Source organism: Symphalangus syndactylus, chromosome 20, assembly GCF_028878055.3.
Source record: "Symphalangus syndactylus isolate Jambi chromosome 20, NHGRI_mSymSyn1-v2.1_pri, whole genome shotgun sequence".
Classification (NCBI taxonomy): Eukaryota; Metazoa; Chordata; class Mammalia; order Primates; family Hylobatidae; genus Symphalangus; species Symphalangus syndactylus.
In genome coordinates, this window is record NC_072442.2 from 36,940,173 (window position 1) to 36,962,127 (window position 21,955).

General features: G+C 48.3%; 1 protein-coding gene across 6 annotated transcripts in view; it reads right to left on the reverse strand.

Moving 5' to 3' along the window:
• Window positions 1-21,289, reverse strand: part of IGF2BP1 (insulin like growth factor 2 mRNA binding protein 1) — a 55,029-nt gene extending 33,740 nt beyond the window's left edge. For 2 of the 6 annotated variants that reach the window (XM_063628788.1, XM_055257547.2), the window contains exons 1-2: window positions 20,438-20,927; window positions 19,185-19,245 (exon numbers count right to left, since the gene is read on the reverse strand). In XM_063628788.1, the coding sequence (XP_063484858.1) occupies window positions 19,185-19,245; window positions 20,438-20,612 (236 nt within the window). In that variant the 5' untranslated portion in view covers window positions 20,613-20,927. Of the gene's footprint in view, window positions 1-19,184; window positions 19,246-19,942; window positions 20,065-20,437 lie in introns of those variants that run through there. The other 4 variants (XM_063628789.1, XM_055257549.2, XM_055257548.2 and 1 more) reach the window with 3 other exon arrangements.
• Between the last annotated feature and the right edge of the window lie 666 nt (window positions 21,290-21,955).

Sequence of the window (21,955 nt, forward strand, 5' to 3'; positions counted from 1 at the left end):
GAGCAACTGAATTTTTAATTTTGTAACTTTACGCGTCAGGCCGGGTGTGGTGGCTCACACCTGTAATCCCAGCACTTTGGGAGGCCGAGGCTGGTGGATCACCTGAGGTCAGGAATTCAAGACTAGCCTGGCCAACATGGTGAAACCCTGTCTCTACTAAAAATACAAAAATTAGCCGGGTGTGGTGGCGCATGCCTGTAACCCCAGCTACTCAGAAGGTTGAGGCACTTTGGGAGGCCAAGGCAGGTGGATCACCTGAGGTCAGGAGCTTAAGACCAGCCCCATCTCTACTAAAAATACAAAACATTAGCCGGGTGTGGTGGCAGGCACCTGTAATCCCAGCTACTCGGGAGGCTGAGGCTCAAGAATTGCTTGAACCCAGGAGGCTGAGGTTGTGGTGAGTTGATATCATGCCACTGCACTCCAGCCTGAGCAACAGAGTGAGACTCTGACTTGAAAAATAATAAATAAATATAAAATAATTTTAATCTAGTTTAGAATACTAGATTTCTAAAACTTAAGTACCCTCCAAAAAACTATTAAATATCTCTTTAATAATCATTTATATTGATTGCATGTTGAAATAATTTTTTATATATTGGGTTAACTATCTTTAAAATTAATTTCACCTGTTTCTTTAATATGACTCGTAGGAAATAGAAACTTACATGTATGGCTCACATTGCATTTCTTTTTTTTTTTTTTTTTTTTTTTTTTTTTTTTTTTTTTTTTTTTTTTTTTTTTGTTTGAGACGGAGTCTCGCTCTGTCGCCCGGGCTGGAGTGCAGTGGCGCAATCTCGGCTCACTGCAAGCTCCGCCTCCCGGGTTCACGCCATTCTCCTGCCTCAGCCTCCGAGTAGCTGGGACTACAGGCGCCCGCCACCGCGCCCGGCTAATTTTTTTTTTGTATTTTTTAGTAGAGACGGGGTTTCACCGTGGTCTCGATCTCCTGACCTCGTGATCCGCCCGCCTCGGCCTCCCAAAGTGCTGGGATTACAAGCGTGAGCCACCGCGCCCGGCCGGCTCACATTGCATTTCTGTTGGACAGTGCTGGGCATTGTGCTACAGTACCCAGCACATAGGCATGGTCCCTGCTTTCACGAGGTTTACAGTCCAGCAGGGGACCTGGTTTGATTTGATTTGGTTTGGTTTGGTTTGGTTTGGGATAAGAGGACAAAGCTAACCAGGGAGTAAGGGAGGGCTGCTCACTGGACCCCTTCAGAAGTAGGTGATTCTGCTGTTCAACAAGAGGGTTCCATGTGGCTGACACCAGAGTAGAAGCCCCCTCCCAAAGCTGGCCCCTCTCCCACTTGTCACTCCCATCTAGAAGTTGCCCTAAGGTGCCAACCTCTGCCTTTTCCAGAAAATCACCACTGACTCAGCCCTTCCTCCCCACTACACCTCCTTATCCCTACAGGGTGGAGAGGCGGTGAAAAAAAAAAATTGTCCAAGAAAACTTCTGAAGGGGGCGGACCTGGCACGCTTCAGGATGGCAGTAGCTGAGAAAGGGGGCGGGGGTGGGGAGGGGAGGAGGAGCTGGCCGAAAGCCCAGGGCTCTGTGCCAGGCTGATCCAGAGGCAGGGCAGCCAGACAGGCCGGAGGACAGGCGGGCCGACGGGCGGGCTGTCGAGTGGCAGGCTGGCAGGGGTAGGGGCCAGAAAACATTGACCTACTGGGAGATGTGGGACTGGGCAGAGCAGATGCCACCACCACGAAGAAAGCCAGAGTGTGAGGGGACTGGAAGGCGAGGACACCACTGGAATAACTGTCGCCCTGTGAGCAAGGTCTTTTAATGTATGTGGCATACACGCACTGCCTCCTTCCTATACTACTTGTTGGGGAAAAGTAGGAAGGAAAAGCAGGTCACCAAGAGCTACTCTGGGCTGAACCTTTCTTCCCACTCCTCTGGAGGGCTCTTCTACCCACGTTTAGGGGAGAGAAGGTAATCACTCAGCTTATATGACCACAGACACACACACATATACACACACGCGTGCACACACACAATACACACACCTTAATCTGTCACCAAGAAGTTCCAGTTGAAAAACGTCAGATTCATACATTGAGGCAGAAAGGAAAAGGGTAAGCCTCTGAAGCCTGAGAGGATGCTGAACAGTCACTCTCATTTCACAGATGGAGAAACTGAGGCTCAGAGAAGGAAACAGACTTGCCAACTTGGAGGCAGGACTAGTAGGCTGCTTGTGCTCACTGCACCAAACTCCACTGCTTTCTTTCTGAAGACAAGTGTTAATACAGCAGAAGCCTGAACAGCCCCGACGTCAGGAGCAGGAAAAGTGCCCATATTCTGTATGGTTAAGTGTGTGCCAACTGGCTTTTACTGCATGCGGCTCTAATTTGGGCACGGGATTTCACTTGCGGAAGAGCTAAGTGCCCTATAATACGGCTGGATGGCTGTCAGGGAGATTTGTTAGCGGGGTGAAAGGGTGCTCACCAAAAATTCCTATCATGCAAAATGTCATCTTGCTCTGGGGGAGGAAGGAAGCAACTTGTGGAAGGTGCTAAGGGGCGGTGGGGTCAAGCCAACCTCAGCATGAATACTTTGCTCAATTCGCCTATCTCAGAAATAGTTTGACAAGAAAGCCCATCTGAGCAGCCCCCAAGAAGGCCAAAACAGAAGCTCTGGGACAGCCCAGCTCTTTCCAGACAAATTCCACATCAGCCTGGTCCAACTGCCACCCTCTCCCCCACCTTGAGTGGCTCCCAAAGGGGAGAGGTGGTCATGTGGAAGCACAGAGAATGGGGGGTCCCCGGGGTGGACTGAGGATGTGGAGAAGAAACCATCAGGACAAACCTACAGTATGGGGACAAATGGAAAAGAGGTGACCCAACGGGAGCTGTGCAACTGAGCCTCCCTCTTGCAAGCTGAGATGGGGAGGTCCCCCTCAGGGACACTGCTCACGATCCTTCTCAGACTGGCAGTGGGAAGGGAAGAGTTTCGGAATCTTCCCCCCCGGGGTCGGGAAGGCTACTAAGCTCCGAGGGAGGGAAAGGTGGGGGGCAGGAAGACCATCTCTGGCCCGGCCCCGCCTCCCTGGAGATGCTGGTTTAGCTCTCGCCCCCGGTGGAGATGCCAGCCTCTCTCCAGAAAGCTTAAAAGCCATACAGTCACGGCCGGGCGAAGTGCCTCACGCCTATAATCCCAGCACTTTGGGAAGCCGAAGCGGGAGGATCACCTGAAGTCAGGAGTTCGAGACTATCCTGGCCAACATGGTGAAACCCCGTCTCTACTAAAAACACAAAAATTAGCCGGGCGTTGTGGCACGCGCCCGTAATCCCAGCTACTCGGGAGGCTGAGTATCACGGGAGCCGAGATCACACCACTGCACTCCAGCCTGGGCGACAAAGCGCACCCTCAGGCACTCGGGGTCTCAGAGTCCCGGCCGAGGATGGAGCTGGCGCCCAGTGGAAGGCATCATGAAAAGACACAGAGTCGAGCTCTGTCCTCCAGAGGGAACAGCCAAGGTGGCCCTCTCAGGAGCAAGGAGAGGAAACCAGACCAGCCTCCAAAGCAATCGGTCTTCGGCAGCTTCCCATTGCACCATGAGAAGGACCCGGCGGACATCCCCGTGCTCCTCGGGGTCCTTAGTGCCCCCTGGTGAGGATGGGCAAACATCTGGGCACCAGCCCCGCAAGCGTCTGCGTGTCCATGAGTGGCGGACGCTGCGCAGGAGCCCTCAGGGATCCGCGTCTCCCCCTAGCTGCCAACCATGACCTGCGGGAAACAGGCGCTGCTGCTGGCTTCTTCCTGGTGGGCGCTTCCTCAGCCAGTCTCTCCCCTGACACGGGCCCCTGCGTGGCCCTCCTCCCCCTCAAGTGCCCTCTCTGTGGAGGTCTTCCTCCCCAGGGCTCCGCACGGTCTAGAATGTTCTACCACCAAGGATCCTGTCTGGGAGGACTGAGTGCCTTCCAAGATGGTTCTCGCCTATCCTTGGCCAGGAGGAGGGGACGGCCAAGAGGACCTAGGCGGTGAACACGGCCCCTCGTGGTGGAGCAGGGGAAAGCGCAGCAGAGCAGGCCACTGAGGGGGACGGCAACTGCGGGGCTGGGACTGAGGGGGAGACTGAGGGGGACGGGGACTGCGGGGAGAACCACTAACGGGGATAGTGCGGTGCCTGGGAAGGGCGGCGGCAGCTGAGGCGGGGGAGGGGCGCCCTTGTGAACAGGCAATTGAGAACTGAGACGGCGCAGCTGAGGGGCGGGCTGTCCCCGCCTGTGCCCACGGTCGCCCCCTCCCCAGCCCCTCTCACCTAACCCGGGAAGCTGAGCACTCGCCCTCCCACCCCGGAATCTGGGTGGGCTGAGGCCGCAGCGCGCAAGGAGGGGGACCGAGCAGCCCCCCAGCCCCTCCGCTACAGGGCTCCGCACGGTCTCGAATGTTCTACCGCCAAAGCCCTCTTGGGCGCCCCGACTCCCTCCAAACCTGTCCAGCGGGGACCAGCGGCCCTTGGCTACCCGCCCTGGGCCCCGAGGGGGAGGGGACCCGCGCCAGGGGCTGCGGGGTGGGGGTGGGGCCAGGGACTTTGCCCTTTGTCTCTCTCCAGAGCCACCGGCCGGTCGAAACCCGACCCCGTGGCGAAGCCAGGCAGCCGGCGAGAAGCAGTCTCCCGCTCCGGGGTCCTTTAGTAAATCCAGACCCGACCTCCCTGTGGTCAGGGCTGTGACTGAGGTGGTCCTGTGGGGGAAGGGGGCTTCCCGCCTGCACCAGGCCTGCAAGCATTTAAGTGGCAACCGGTTGGGGGTAGGGAACCGGGGAGCCGGGGAGAGGCTGGAAGTGGGGCCGCGGAGGCTGGAAGGGAGAAAATGGCCCGGGAGGCGGCATTCCTTAGAGACCTTGGCTGGGCCGCGGGAGGAGGCGGGACGGGGCGGGAGGCCTCCCACTGTGAGGCCAAGAACTAAGGCCTGGGAGCAGGGTGGGGGCACGGAACTAGAAGCCTTCGGAACCCGCAGAGAAAGAAACCTCTCCTCCCGGGCTAGTCCTCAAGGCCTTCTGGGAAGCTCCATAGCAAAGTCACAATAGAAGTCATACTCGCCCCCATGCAGAGTAGGGCATCTGTTTGGGGGTGAGAATGACCTTTCAGCCCTTTTGGGGTGTCATCAATTAATGATCTTGTTAATAACTCACCTTTGCATAGTGCTTTAGAGTTCATAAAGTACTTCTTTTTGCCCACACTATGAACCTGGAACCACCACAAGAGGCTGAGTTGAGCCTCTCAACAACCAGGGGAGACTGAGAATATTGCTACTTCCGTTCTGCAGATCAGAAAACGGGCTCAGAGGTCAAGGTGACACTGGCCAGCAAATGTCACTACATTGTGCAGCCTGTTCCTGCTTGCCGGGAAAAAAAGGTAACTGGGTTCCTGATATTTTAGAAACTAACATGTATGGAAGCCAGGCGCGGTGGCTGGTGCCTGTAAACCCAACACTTTGTGGCGTGGGGGGTGGTGCTCAGGCTCTTGCTTGAGCCGGTAAAGTCAAAGCTGCAGTGAGTTGTGGTCGTGCCACTGCACTCCACCCTGGGCGACCGAGGGAGACCCTGTCTAAAGAAAGAAGAAAAACTAACATGTATGAACTATGAATTATGATTCTGTAGACCTGTAACAAAGGTCAACTCTTTGTCTCTTCCTGCTAGGAGGAGGGAGAAGGAGGAGGGAAAGGGAAGCATCTCAATCCCTGCCCTTCCCCCCAAGCTCCCATTTTCCCGTGGGTTGAACCCAAACAAAAGCGGGGGTGGATCAGCCTAAAGCTCCAGCCCTGGTACCTTCCAGAAGCGTCAAAGGATGGAGACTCCTAGAACTCAAAACACTCATCCATCTTATTTTATGAGGTTTCTGGAGATGGGAAGGATTCAGGTGAGGAAACAACAGTCCCAGGAAAAGAGATAGTGACCCCAGTTCCCACACCTTACGCATCTGCAAAAGGACAGGCTGAGGCTGACACCTAAGTTCTAACCCCACTCAGATCTTTCTTCCACTTTATTCAGCTTCCTCTCAGTGTATTATTTTATTCCAACAGAATTCCCATTTCCCATCTTAACTGCCCAGACAAGGGGAGAAAATCTGGACCCATCCATCTCAATTTTCTTCAACTGGCCGGGCGCGGTGGCTCATGCCTGTAATTCCAGCACTCTGGGAGGCAAAGGAGGGCGGATCGCCTGAGGTCTGGAGTTCTAGACCAGCCTGGCCAACATGGCAAACCCCTTCTCTACTAAAAGTACAAAAATTTGCCAGGTGTGGTGGCACATGCCTGTATCTACTTGGGAGGCTAAGGCAGGAGAATCACTTGAACCCGGGAGGCAGAGGTTGTATGTAGTGAGCCAAGATTGCACCACTGCACTACAGCCTGGGTGACAAAGCAAGACTCTATCTCCCAAAAAAAAAAAAAAAAAAAAAAAATCAATTTTCTTCAACGACTCAAGATAATCTGAAAATCTCAACGGTGATAGGAAAATACAATGCAAGGTAGGTATGAAATGCCTGGGGAGGCTCAGAGCAAGGAGAAATTTTATCTGCTAAGCTTACGCCCCACTCCCCAGCCCCTGCAAAAAAAGCTCAAGAAAACCTCAACCTCTCTGAGTACTGGAGGATCACCTGTTCCCAGCGTTTGTTTTTTTTTTTTTTTTTTTTGGAACAGGGTCTCATTCTGTCGCCCAGGCTGGAGTGCAATGGCACCATCACAGCTCATTGTAAAGTGAAACACGTGGGCTCAGGCAACCTTCCTGCCTCAACCTCCAGAGTTCACACCTTCTAACAGAGCTCAACTTTGGAAATAGAAATGCCTGGGTTTGAAATCCCAGCACTCCTACTTATTGAAGGTGTGACCTTAGTTCAGATTCTTCTGTAGAATGAAGATAATACCTTCAGAGTTCTTTGGGAAATTCGGTGAAGTAACGTGTGAGCTGAGTAGATACTCAATAAATGCTCCTATAATTGTAGAAAGAACTCATCTTTTGAGCCTTATCACCTCACAGTGCTCAGAAGCAAAGATGCTCAATAAGAGAAATAAACAGGAGTGACTGCCCTACCAACTGAGAGCCTCATTTCTGTGAATCCTCACTGAATGCCTCCCTCTTCTAGGTGAATGGTCTGCCCAAAAACAGCCTTGTGGATGGCTGCCCAAAAACAGCTCCCTGTCCATCCACAAGGCTGTTTTTGTTTTTTGGGTTTTTTGTTTTTTTTTTTGAGACAGAGTCTCACTCTGTTGCCCAGGCTGGAGTGCAGTGGCACCATCTCGGCTCACTGCAACCTCCACCTCCCGGGCTCAAGCGATTCTCCTGCCTCAGCCTCCCCGAGAAGCTGGGATTACAGGTGCGCGCCACCATGCCTGGCTAGTTTTTGTATTTTTAGTAGAGACGGGGTTTAAATGTTAGCCAGGCTGGTCCATGAGGCTCTTCTTAACCCATTCCTCTATTTTTTCTGCCTTGCCTCCAAAACCCAGCTTAGCTCTAAAGCCTCCCTCCTCTATTTTAGTTCCTGAGTTTGTGTGCCTCCCATTTTAGTGTGTGGACTCCTGGACTCTGTACTCTCAGTTTTTCCTGGATTTAAAGTGAAAATGCTGGAGGGTAGAGACTTGGCCTTGTACCTCTGTCTTTTGGGAGCCCTCTCAACCTCTATGTCTCACTTCCCCACCTGAAAAGACCCAATAATGCTAAATAAAAACTCAATAAATAATCAGTATTTAATGCAGGAAAGGGGACACACAAAGGCTTCCATTTTCTTTAGGATGAAGAGGTGACCGCACTTTGGGAGGCCAAGGCGGGCAGATCACGAGGTCAGGAGATCAAGACCATCCTGGCTAACACAGTGAAACCCTGTCTCTACTAAAAATACAAAAAGTAGCCGGGTGTGGTGGCGGGTGCCTGTAGTCCCAGCTACTCGAGAGGCTGAGACAGGAGAATGACATGAACCTGGGAGGCGGAGCTTGCAGTGAGCCGAGATCGTGCCACTGCACTCCAGCCTGGACGACAGAGCAAGACTGTCTCAGAAAAACAAAAAAAAAGGGGTGACCACCGTGTGGGAAAAAGTAAAACTGGCAATAGTTTTTAAATGGCCATTTTTTTAATCCCAGCACTGCCACTTACTGGAAATGAACAGAGGGAAGCAGGAATGGGTAAGTTACTATTTAATGGGTATAGAGTTTCAGTTTTGCAAGATGAAGAGTTCTAGAGATAGATAAAGGTGATGGTTGCACAACAATGTGAATGTTTTTTGTTTTTTGTATTTTGTTTTGTTTTGTTTGAAATGGAGTTTCGCTCCTTTTCGCCCAGGCTGGAGTGCAGTGGCCTAATCTCGGCTCACTGCAACCTCCGCCTCCCAGGTTCAAGCAATTCTCCTGCCTCAGACTCCCAAGTAGCTAGGATTACAGGCGCACGCCACCACACCTGACTAATTTTTGTATTTTTAGTAGAGACGAGGTTTCACCATGTTGGCCAGGCTGGTCTCGAACTCCTGACCTCAGGTGATCCACCCACCTCGGCCTCGCAAAGTGCTGGGATTACAGGCATCAGCAACCGCGCCTGGATATGTTTATGTCACAAAACTATATATTTAAAATGGTTAAGATGGTAAATTTTACCTTTTTGCATATTTTACAATTAAAAAAAATTTTTTTTAAGATGGAGTTTCGCTCTTGTTGCCCAGGCTGGAGTGCAATGGGATGATCTCGGCTCACTGCAACCTCTGCCTCCCAGGTTCAAGAGATTCTCCTGCCTCAGCCTCCAGAGTTGCTGGGATTACAGGCATGTACTACCACGCTCGGCTAGTTTTTGTATTATTATTAGAGACAGGGTTTCAAATGTTGGCCAGGCTGGTCTTGAACTCCTGACCTCAAGTGATCTGCCCGCCTTGGCCTCCCAAAGTGCTGGGATTACAGGCATGAGCCACTGCGCCCAGCCTAAAAATAACTTTTTTTAAAAAAGTACCAAGGATAAAGAGAAAAACCTAAAAGTTTCCAAAGAAAAAATATCTGAAATATCTGTTAAATTGTATTTCCAGCAGGGCACGGTGGCTCACGCCTGTAATCCCAGCACCTTGTGGGGTTGAGATGGGCAGATCACCTGAAGTCAGGTGTTTGAGACCAGCCTGGCCAACATGGTGAAACCCCCATCTCTACTAAAAATACAAAAATTAGCCGGGGGTGCTGGCGCACACCTGTAGTCCCAGCTACTCAGGGAGGCTGAGGCAGGAGAATCGCTTGAACCCGGGAGGCAGAGGCTGCAGTGAGCCAAGATGGCACGCACCACAGCACTCCGGCCTGGGCAACAGAGCAAGACTCCATCTCCAAAAAAAAAAAAAAAAAAATTATATTTCCTTCCATCTGCACTGTAAGATCAGGGTCTTTCACTTGTTCCTCATTGTATTTCTAATACCTAGCAAAGGTATCATGCAATAGTAGACTGTTACTAGATAAAAGTAACTGGACGAATGCATGCATGTATGCATGAATGAATACATTAGAGGTACCAATCTTTGCAGCAATATGCAAGCTATCCCAGAAGTCTGCAGCATCTTGTTAAATGTTTTCTCCCATGGCTTTTCATTGTAAATATATATTTTTTTAAGTTATTTTTCAAACAGCCAGTGACTGAGGCAAGGACCCCACACACACTCCTAGGCTACAGCTGCTAACCATGGGGCTTTTAAGAGAAGAGAGCCAAGGAGTTTGGGCCTAGACAGACAGCATTCCTCTTTTAGTTAGAAGTTTAAAAGAAACTACTCATTCAAGATGGCCAGCAAGAGGAGCAAGGGTAGAAGAGTGGAACAAAGATTATCTCACAGAAATATTAGAAGTTTGTGAGGATCATTCTGTTCCACCTCCTGCCTACACCCAGAGCTCATTCTGGACAGAAATCACTCCACTCTATTCTAAAAAGCCAACAGCAGCAGCATATCTTAATCAAATGGTAATAAATACAGAGAGGAAGAAAACCCTATAGATAACCTCAGTCAGCTAGATTTTAAATAAGTTTAAATAAGTTGTAGGAAGACCCTTAACAAGAGTATTCTTCTGAATCTAGCTGCTTCCTCAGCCAACATCCTAGTACATCTAGTCCTTGTTTGGAATGCACTGGCTGCAGCCACCAACAGCCATGTCTCTCTGTGAAGAATTATCTTTGCCCTTCAATTTATTTACTTTTTTTTTTTTTTTTGAGATGGAATTTCACTCTTGTCACCCAGGCTGGGCTGCAATGGCGCAATCTCTGCTCACTGCAACCTCTGCCTCCTGGGTTCAAGCGATTCTCCTGCCTCAGCCTCCCAAGTAGCTGGGATTACAGGTGCCAGCGACCATGCCCAGCTAATTTTTGTATTTTTAGTAGAGACAGGGTTTCACCATGTTGGTCAGGCTGGTCTCGAACTCCTGATCTCAGGTGATCCACCCACTTCAACCTCCCAAAGTGCTGGGATTACAGGCGTGAGCCACTGCGCCTGGCCTGCCCTTTAATTTAGAACTTCATCTCCAAATCCTGCCAAAACAACTGGTCTCTATTACAGTTGGAGTTCTCCTCCCAAGCAACTTAGAGACCTTAAGGAGGAAGTAGAATAAATATTTCTAACTTTGAATAGACATCCTCAACAAGTTTACTCCACCCAACAGCTCCCATTTCAGTTCCTGTCTCCCCTCATTTTCTCTTCCTCACAGTCCCTAATGGAAAGTTGACAAGCCCCAAGCAATCCCAAATGCCACTCCAGAAAGAGGCAACACACATCATTCTGCATAAACTAATTGTAAAACCCTTTATAGTAAATGATTAAAGTCACAAGCCTGTTAAAAGACTGAAAACCACATCCGGATGGGAAGCCCTTTTCCTCCCCATCCCAGTAAGAAGGTTCAACCCTTATTCCCAGGGCTGGGGCTGTGGACATGTGTGTATGTATGTGTATGCACCCATCCATGTGCCTGCATTATGGCACGCAGCCTTTGAGCAGAGGGCTGAAATGAAGAAGTGGGCATAAAGGTGGGTTCTGAGTGCATCTTTGGGAACTGGTTCCAGACCAGGGAACCAGGGAGAGAATGTGAGGACACTACAGAAACAGAAGAAGTAGGGAACAAGGTGTGCAGTCACCCCCTGGGTATCTAGGGATCCCCAGTTCCTGAATGCCTGCTGTTAGCTTACCAACAGCAGGACATGAAAATGAACATACCCATCCCAGCAGATGGGGGAGGTCACTCTCATTTCTTCCTTCCTCAGACCCCCAGGAGGATTCTTACAGTCCCCTTCATCCTGAATTCTTACAACACCTACCTTACATGCAGAGTTAGTTCCCCTCTCACCAATGTCCCTACTCTACATGTACCTTTGACAGCAGTGTGAAATTTCAGGTAGGAACCTGGTCCATGTTCAGGGCATAAATGATAACAGAATAAATGGCCTGTTTCCCCTAAAGAACAATTAATAGCATTATCCACCATGCTTGCCTCATCTCTCCAAGCCTTCTGTCTCAGAGAATGTACTGTGGGAATCTATAATCTAAGGGCTCTGTGGGGTTGCCCTGGTGAGCTTCATCTCCACTAAAAGGTGGCTTTTCCTTTCAACATACAGGTAGAGTTACCAAAGCACCCTACACACAGATCCCCTTCAACATGCCTAGCCATCACTGTTCCTAGTGCTTCAGATATATAGCCCAAGCTGACACACACACAGTTCAAAGACAACCTCTCATGGACACATTTTCAGGCATCTGTACACTTGATCAGGTCTAATACTCACGGAGCTAACCACAGCTATATGGGGCAGGGTAGGATACAACTGTAAAGCTTCAAAGGAGGACAAACAATGGCTAGGGCAAGAGGGACAGAAGTCAGTATGCACAACAAAATAATAACAATAAGAGCTACTGTGTACTACTATTAGGACCACTTCTTTACAGTTACAGAAATTGAGCTCAAGCTTTTAAACACTGAATTCTCCTGGGAGGAAGACCTTTCCTCCAGACCCCAGTAAAGGATGAGTGAGAGACCTAGGGTAGGTCATTAAGACTCTGACCTAACAGCACTTCTTCCCTCCTGGAGCCTTAAGAATTTTGAATGATTCCTTTCCTCCTCGTTCCTCTTTGCCAAAGAGCTCAGACCACACAAACAACCATTACACATATATTTCTGAATTCTCTGATTTCTCCACTTAAAGATCCTAACTATATCCAATCAACTAAACTAAACTATCCAATCAAATTTCACTCAGACTTAACATTTTCCATTTCAAGCGGCCAAAACATCCAAATGAGTGATTGAGTTGGTTTTTGTTTTTGCTAGAGACACAGTCTCGCTGTTGCCCAGGCTGGAATGCAGTAGTGTGATCTCGGCTCACTGCAACCTCCACCTCTCAGGTTTAAGCAATTCTCTGGCCTCAGCCTCTCAAGTAGCTGGGACTACAGGCATGCACCACCACACCTGGCTAATTTTTGTATTTTTAGTAGAGACAGGGTGAAACCTGTCAGCCAGGCTGGTGTTGAACTCCTAGCCTCATGTAATCTGCCCTATTCGGCCTCCAGAAGTGCTAGGATTGCAGATGTGAGCCACCATGCCTGGCCTGAATGAGTGATTGAGTTTTTAACCAAAATTAACTCAAAATGAAAAAAAAAAAATTGAAGTTCTCCTTAATCCTCTTTTCATAAGGAAATGTAGAGAGAATTGACTAGAATCCACCAACCAGACATGGTAGAAAAGGAAAGAGGAAATGTAGAGCTTCCCCTCTTCTCCTGCCTCCTCTATTATGGGATTTTTCTCCACAATCCTCCTCTAAACTATAAGCAAAATTTCCCAGCCATCCCATATCAGACACATCCCTTACATGCCTTCCAGCCACCAAAATGCCACTTGTCTAATAACCAGACTTGTCCTAAGGGGTCTTGAAAATATCTGCACAATCCACTCAAAACTTCTCTTAATCATCCAGCTGTTTGCTCTCTATTTCAGTCAATAGCAGTTTGCTTATGACCAGCCATGCTCCTGGGAACCTGGATTTCCCAAAATGCAAAAGCACTGCATTTCTGATGGTGTTTGTTCTGCACACAGTTACATTTCAGTGTGTTGCAATCAGGTTTTTTCCAACTGTATTAAAAGTATGAGGTCCAAACCTAGTTTTCTGTGATTTACCTGTAATCAACATATATTTTGCCAATCGACTATGGTTAGGGCAAAAGTTTGTTCCAGCCTGTTGTATTATTGCAAACCTACTGTGCTGCAAGGTAGTAAGCAGGTCTTACAAAGCTGGCTCTGCAATAAATTTTAATAGTAGGATGACCCCCCTTCTATCCACTAATAAGTACATAGTCCCCTCCCCTCTGATCAAAATCTGAAGGGCCATCCAAGTTCTCCTAGTAGAATGAAGTCACTACCTGGGGACTACATAGCTTCCTGCTGGCATTGCCTCCCTGCGATGGTGTGTATCAGGTGTTATCTTACAGGATCATTTTTAACCAAACTATCGGTAACCAAATGGGCATACACTTTCTTGAGTACAGGTTTGAGAGACCTTTCCTTCTGCTTTTTGTTTTGACAGGCATTTAAAAAGGTATAGGGGAGGAGAGGAAAGGTGGAAATGGATGGGGTGCAGAAGTTTTATACTAACATGGAGTCAAAGACTGGCTGAGACCCTGAGAAAGATCCTCAGAGCCTTGCCAGTGGCCAACTCGAAGGCCTGTTGTCTCTCTTTTACAAGATAAACAAAATCCATGGATAGAACCTCTGACTACTATTACTGCCTCTGTTATTGTTTCATATTACTGCCTCTGTTATTGTTTCGGTCAGCCTTCAGGACCTGTGGACAGACACAAACAGCTCATTTTGTAAAGATTGCAGGTTACTTAAATTGACACTTAACTCTTTAAGGTTCTATTTCTCAGGCCAAGACCCCAGCTACTGGGAGAGAGGAACAGCTACTTGCACTTCCATTTTCTTTCCAACTGTCTCATCCTATTTTCCCTTTACCCACTGTTCCTCTCTTCTTGCCTCTTTTCACTTCACATTTACCCACTGGCTTTTTGCCTTAGAATGGAGAGCTCTTGAGGCAGCCCAGGTGCTGGAAAGGGTCTGCAGCCCGCAGACTGGGGAACCCTCTCCCTCTCGTGGGGTATCTGCTGCGAGGTTTGCGATCTGGGGGGTTCCCAGGACTAAGGAGCGCCACAAGCGGCCTGGGATCTCCTGGGGTCTCAGGGATGAGAGGGGAAGTCCTCCTCGGAGACCCAGGCCAGCGGATGTTCTCTGTCAGGGGCTTGTTAAGAGAAGGCAGGCGGGCGGCCCCATCTCAGAGCGAGACGTGATTGCCGGGCTGGGACTGGCGCGGGGGCGGGCGGGGAAGGTTAGGGCCGCCGGGCCCGGGCGAGCGCTCCAGGAAGAGCCTCCAGCGTCGCCGCCACTTTCTCTCTCTCTACTCTCTCTCTTTTTTGAAACGGGAAGGGAAGGCAGGCAACTCCAAAAGCAAATATAGCCTTGCCCTGAGCTGAGTCTACCACCCGTCTCCGACCCCTCTCCCGTGGGTAACACTGTGAGCCTCCAGCCGCTCCCCTTTAAAAGGGAAGCGGGAAATCCACCCAACCCCGTATCTCCCTTCCCTCCCTCTCTCCCTCCCCCCTCCCCGTCTGGAATTTCCAAGCCGGGACTAACTCGTCTGATTTCTCCAGTCTCCCCTGCTGCTTTTTTCCTCCCCTTTTCTCTCCCTAACACTCCCATCCCAAATTCTAAGCTGCACTTTGTGGAAGACATTAGCCACATTTCAAGAATCTTTTAAGAGGATGGGGAACGAACAACACTTACTTTAAATTCTAACAGCTAGGAAAATGTCCGTTCTTCAAATGCCTTTGGTTCATACGCTTATTCTAACAACCCCATCACCACCACTACCACCCCACACACAAAAATCAACAGATCTAACCACTAAATAACTCTTAACAAAACCTTTAAACTTCAACAAATAGCACTTGCTGTTCCCCACTTCTCACTCAACTCAACCAGACCTGAATTTTAAAATGTTTTAAAATTGTATACTCAGTGGATTATCTCAATAGTATCTTTGTCAACTGTCTGCTACACATTAAAGTATAGTATAAATACACTCTTAAAAAGTAAGCCTTAAAAGTACCCACACACATAGATTAAAATGATACATATTAAGGTAATTTTAAAAGATTAGAAGCTCAGAACCTTTGAATCAAGGTTCTTCCAATTGCTAATGTCATGTATATATCTCTAAAACATAATTATAAGAATTTTTTTTTCCACCAAAAGCTATGCCATAAAACTTTACCTTTTCAACAATTAACAATACTTCGAATAAATTAGTGATGGGAATTGCAGTTCTTCCCCTTTTTTACTAAAAAGTTCTCCATCTGAGAAACCATTATGGTAATATTTCATCTTTTTAATTTGGGTCAGAAAATAAGGGGCTCTAGAAACCTACAATTCTTCTAAGGGACAGTCAGTTGCCACTGCCCTTACGAAACTCTCATCTTGAAATACTGACCACCCAAATGAGAACAGTTAAGGATTTCTACCAGCAGTGAAGGAAACTAATTTATGAATTTGCAAAGTTTAATTTTTAGGTGGAAATTAAGATAGGGAAAGAATGTACCCCAGTTTCCACCTTTCCTCCAAACAGTGCACAAAAACTTAACATTCAACCATTTTTTTCACTTATGTAAGGCAAAAAAAAAAAAAAAATTCTAACCTAGTATTAATAAGAAAACCTTTTTAAAACAGTAATCAATTATTTCTACTTTAAACTTTCATGTTGAATAGTAGTCACATGTATCTTTTACCTCGTATGAGTTAAAAACTTTCTTTTTGATTTGGATACTAATTCATAATTACAACCATTAAAGTAAAAGTGCCTGAAAACCCTCCAGCTCTAGTAATTTTCATTCCCTTATTTTTTAACCCCTCTTCATTCATTTTCAGCCCCAAAGTACAAGGTAGGTTTTCTTTTTTCCTTAAGTGCAAATCCATTTCTGAAGACAATTTTTAGGTTGTTTTGCAAACATTTAGTGATCCAGTGATTTCTTCGGAGCCTCAACAAATCATTGTTAAAATATACTTAAAATATTTTTTGCCATTTATAAGACATCCCTTCACAGATTTTTAAAGCTGTTACTTCAGAAAATTAAACTGTAAAATTTGGACACTTTCTTTTGAGAGTTCTCAATTTTATGAACGGTTTATAAAACTAATTTTAATAGGTAGAAGTTTAAGGGAGTTAGCCCACCTCATTTTTAGTCAACATAGACAAAAGGAAAGGACCATTAATCTGCCTAAAGAAATCACCAAACTTAGAATTCTTTAATGTGAACACATTTCACCTTTAAAAAAATGCTTCAGTGTATCTCTTTCATTTTTTTCTTAATTAACAGTAACACCTTTTATTTTGATGACACCAGTTGACAGTGAATATGCTATCTTTAGGTCACATTCCTCTAGAAAAAGGCACACCACAGTGGCAAGTGTAACAAAGGTTTAATTCCCTTAAAACGCAAATCATGTCTCAAAGTAACCAAGTTACACTAAAATGGTACCCCCTTTACCTCAACTACTCCTGAGTCTCTCAGAATAAAACATATACAAGCCCTTTCCACAACTGTTTTTAAATGCATTTGGTTTTTGTCTTTTGTCTCAGTATCTGGCAGTGAACATATACAAATTCTCAACAAAAAAGCACAAATTGTTAACCAAATTCCAACACTAAGAGGGGGTTTGAGATGGTGATCTCTAAGAAATTTAGTATCACCTCATTTTAAAAATTCAAGCTAACTGCTCTTTTCAGTTGAAATGCATAGTTTTCAGCCTCTTGAGTTCTTAAAAAGGTACAAATTATATGTATCAAATAAATTCAAACTGAGAACAAAATACATTAAGAGGTATTGCTATAGCATATCTTTGGTTTGATTTCCCCCTCTTGAAAAACAAAACAACCAGGAACATTTAGTTGTTGGGTTTTTATGAATTATCTTAGAAATTGAAATCATAGTTCATTTGGAACTGAATGCCTCAAGAAGAGTTCATAAGGAAAATACAAGAGTATATACACACAAAATATTATTTGTATAGTCGTTCATTTTGCTTAGAATATATTAGTCATAATTAACTAGTTCCTGTTCTATACATCCATGAGATGGAAAAAGTCAGTAACAAACCTAACTGACGAAATACTTTTCAGACACAGACTAAAGACACATACCACAACATACTTCCTCAAAGACACAAAATGATAGAGCAAACTGACTTAATGAAAACAAACTTTCTTTTTTAAATCTTGAGACTTCAAAAATTGATTCATTCTAGAAAAATGAAGTGCCTTCTCACCACCAACCAAAATAAAAAGCAAAGAAAACACAATTGACTCAATGTTTGGGCTAAAAAAATTATTTCAGGAAGGGGGAGAACACATAAAAGATCTAATTTAATATGGGTGTGGACAGAGATTTTTTTTTTACCTAGTCTTCTCACAAACCCCCTCTCCATTCCAACTCAAAAAAGAGCCCTCAGTAATGCATTTTGGAGGGAACAAGGAGCCTAGAAATGACTTAAAAGCAAGCAGATGGCTTGGGGAAAAAGATTCATAAATACAGGGCACCATGAAAATTAAAATATAAATGTTTTGAGTTCCATTTCATCACAGTTTGCTATTTCTCTTGCTTTTCACTTTATTCCCTAAAATTTAAACCATCCTCAAGAGCAACAGAAAAAATCCACATATTTTAGAATTCCACTTATTCTAGATATTTTTCATCAACACTCAGCTTTCAGTTCAAATATCCATACTCTTTTCAATAAACCTGCTGGTGTCAGTGTATGTTTCTTAGTCACATCTCCAGAAAATGTTTCAAAATAACAAATAAGACTTCTTTTCTTCCTTCCCATTTTATTGCCTCTTTACTCCTAACTCTAATTGCCTTTCCAATAACACGATATTTTAAACATTTGAAGCTCTATAAACGTAATAACAAGCCATATTGATCTATAGACACAATAGTTCCAAGTTACTTAAATATCAAGCTAAGCCACTGAACAGATTTTTATCTCACATTAAGCTTCCTAGGCCCTCTTAATGGTCCCCCAGAAAAAGCAGTCATCACCCACCTACCCACCTGGAAAAGGCCAGAGACTATTCTGAAATGTACGAAGTTTTCAGTTGAAATGGGGGGTGAGGAGGATCAAAGATTTACTGGGGGCTGCTTTCCAGCTTGGGACATGAGAGCAAACTCTACACTGTCAACATGTTTAAAGTCTGATTTGAGAAAGTAGAAAGACTCTGCCCTTATACTTCCCAGCCAGAGTTCAAGGAAAGGTTTCAGAGTTCAATGCAAGATTTGAAATCCACCATGAATTCTCGGTAAGCACGATAGAGGTACCCCATTTTGCTAAAGAGAGAGGATAGAGGGTATTGGAACACACACACACACGCACACACGCGCACACACACACACACACACACCATTCATCCACGGAGTTCTAGACCCTCCAAAGAGCCCCAGCTCACAGCCTCAACACAAAGCTCTCACCCCAGATGGTCCCCTGGTAACAATGGGCTGAAGGAGTGGGGGTAGGGGGGCTGGAAAAGGATAGTACAGCCAAGGCATATTCTTTGGAAAACCCAGCTGGGGAGAGGGATGATGTGAGATATGAGGGATTGGGGGTGGGGTGTCCATGGAAAATAAAAAGTCTTTGCCTGTTGCAGAAATATAAAGTACAAGCATAAGGGGATTCTTTGAGGGACGGGAAACTCATTCCACAACGCTTCAGGAGAAGGGCAATCCACTTAAGAATTATGGTGTGGAAAGAGTGGGAAAAACAGAAAATGAGGCCTGCTACGAAGTTGCAGAAACCGCCATGAGTCTGAACTCTTCAAAGATTTTAAGGTTCCCCACAAAAAACGGCCCCACGAGTTGAACAAACTCCACAAGGTTTCTCCCCTATTGATTTTCTTTCCCCTTTAATTCTACAAGTAACATCTTTTAACCTACCCCAGCCCCAACTTATTTTTTTTTTTACAAGCTGTAAACCACCCATTACAAGATCTTGGCCAATCTTCCCTCCCTGCCCCCAACATCCGGAGTTGGGGGTGGGAAAGACCAGTAATGGGTTTCTTCCACTGGAGACGCTATGGACCCCTTAACACAGCTTCACAGCACACCCCCGCGGCCCCCCCAACCCCCCAGAAAAGAGCTCTTTCCTACCTTTGTTTTTTGGGCACCGAATGTTCAATTTCTAGGCGTTTTCCTTGTAATTCTACTTTCCCTAAAGATTAAAAAAAAAAAAAATCACCATGAGAGCGTAAACAGGGGTTGGGGGTGGGAAGAAGAAGGGGAAAAGACACTAGGGTAATTCAGGAGTTACTGGGATTCGAGATCTTCCTAGGAATCCAGGCAGTGCCTTCCGCATCCAGATGAGAAAAAGGTTGCTCTAGGAATGGTGGAGTCTATAAATTCGTTATTATTCATTTTTTAATTTTTGCTTTATTTAATCACTGAGGCTTGTTCAGTGGATCGCTCTGGAATCCCGATTTGGGAAAGGTGCGAGGCCATTTGTGTGGGTGCGCTGCCTACAGAGCTCCCAGATGTGGGAAGAAGGAGCCAGGAGAGAAAGGGCTCCCCGTTCCTCAGAAAGTGGGGCGCGGGGCGGGAGGCAGTGTGCAGAATGAAACTTTATTTTTCTCTGTTGGCCAGGAAGAAGGGCTTCGGGCCACGGAGCGGTCACCTGTCGGGGCTGGTTTGGGAAGGGGTGGACCTGGGGGAGCGGAGCGGGGCCTGGCGGGGAGGGTCCCTCACTGCCGCCGCGCGCGCCTCTCGGCCCAGCCTCGGCATCTCGGGAAGCAGCATGGCGACCCGGCGCCGCCGCCGCCGCGCCACCCCGCTCACGCCCCACTTTCAAATCAAAATGGCTCAAGCCCCAGGCCCTGGGCGGGAAGCAGGACCCCCTTCCTTGCAAGTCCTACTGGAGGGCTGCATTCCCCACGCGAAGCGAACAGATCGCAGGAGGTCCGGGTACTCCTTCCACGCCTGGAAAGGCCTAAGACTGAGGAAAGGGAGCCGAGGTTTTCCAGCTGGGGGGGCGTCCACCGGCGGATAGGGAGGGGCTGGGCGTGGAAATAACGCCCAGCGGGGGTCATCTCCTTGTCCCTAAATTCAACCCCCCACTACTGCCAGTGGGGGCTCCCGCCCCGTCGGTGGGGAGGAGGGATGGGGGAAGCCAGACCTCCTTATCTCAGGCTGGGAAGAAGGGATGAGGAAATCCCGAATGTTTCTGCGCGGGGGTGTGAGGCGCAGAGCGAGGGAGGGGGCATCGAAGGGGGTAGGTCGAGGGTGGGTACGGAGGCCAAGCCCCGCAGGCCCGGGAAGAGAGGAGTTGGCGGGAGAGGAACCGGAAGGTGCGGGTCTCCGTTGTTCGGGGCTCTCCTTGTGGCTTTTCCGGGAGGTGGCTGTGCTCTTACCGGAGAAAGTTTCGATGGCCTTCATCGCCCAGTGCTCGTCCGGGCAGTCCACGAAGGCGTAGCCGGATTTGACCAAGAACTGGCCGCTGTAGGAGATCTTGTGCTCCGCAAACACTTTCTCCAAGTCCGCGGGGGTCACGCTCTCGTTGAGGTTGCCAATGTAAAGCTTGTTCATGGTGGCGGTCTCGGGGCAGGACGCGGTCCCGGGCAAGGCCGAACGAGCGGGCGCGGGTGGCGAGCCTCTTAGGCCGAGAGGCGGGGAGGCCAGCGGCAGGAGCCGCAAACTTTCTTTGCACCCCACCCCAGAAGTTGTCCCGAGCCCAGGGCGGGGAAGGCGGCCTGAGGGCGCGCAGAGGTCGCGGGAGAGTTCGGGGAGAGTCCAGGAGAAGTGCCCGCGGCGCGCAGGGAGACGGACGACACGGCGCAGCTCCTTCCCTTCGGTCCGAAACCCCTCCGAGAGGGCTGGTGTGTCACGTTTCTCCGCGGCCGCCCTGGCGCCGCCTCTAAATAAAATCGACTTGAAAAAAAATGGAGCGGAAAAAAAAAAAAAAAAAAAAGAAGCCACGTGGTGACAGCCCCCACCCACCCTGCAGGGAAAGACCCCCGACGCCACAGGGCCCCTCGGCCCTCCGGCCAAACCCGATAATCTCCCGCCTGAGGGTGGAGAACTCAACTCACTCCCGGGGTAAACTGGGGCGGTGGGGCAGCGTCCCTGAAGCTCTACAGGCCCCTTCCCCCTTTGCAAGAACCTGGCCCCTAGGGAAGCGCCCCGCCCCCACCCATCCCCCTACCCCAGCCCAAACTGGGGGAGGATGGTCCAGCCCAGATCTCGCATGTCTTAAAGGGTAAAATGTACGGTTATTTTTCATTCGTTTTGGGGGGCGGGGTTGCTCACCCCTCCCCGGTTAACTGCTAACGACTGACAGGCGGGGGACGGCCGAGATAGACAAAGAGAAGCTGAAGACTCTGGGGTCTTCAGGAGAGGGTCGCACGAGCTGGTGATTTAAAAAGAAAGGCACCTTTTCCCTAGATGTTTAAATGGAGGGGGGGGTCTCCGCCTTCCCCACGCCAGCCCCACGAAATTCCCCCGCCTCCGGGGATGCAGGACGGGGGGACCCTGCGAGCGCGGGACTGGGAAGTTGGGAACAGGGGGTATCCCAGTGGAGAACGAGGAAGCCGCAGGAAATCATGTTTTGAGATCCCCACGGGAGAAAGAGTGGTTCGCACCCGGGGTCCGGCTGTTAAATGATAACGTTTCGGGGTCCTGGGGGGAACACGCGGAACTGGCCGGAGATGACTCCAGGAGAGAGGAACGGTGGGAGACAAGGAAGAGGGGTGATAGCTAGGGCTAACCGGAGCGAACCGAAGGGGGAGGTCTTAGGGAGGGAGTGACCGGGTGGAGATTTGAATGGTCCCCTTTTCCCTCCCAGAGTCGGGGACAGACAGGTGGAGTTTCCAGCGCCCGCACCACCCAGGACACTGCTGGCAGCTCTCTAGGCCCTAGGTTCGGGTCTCGGA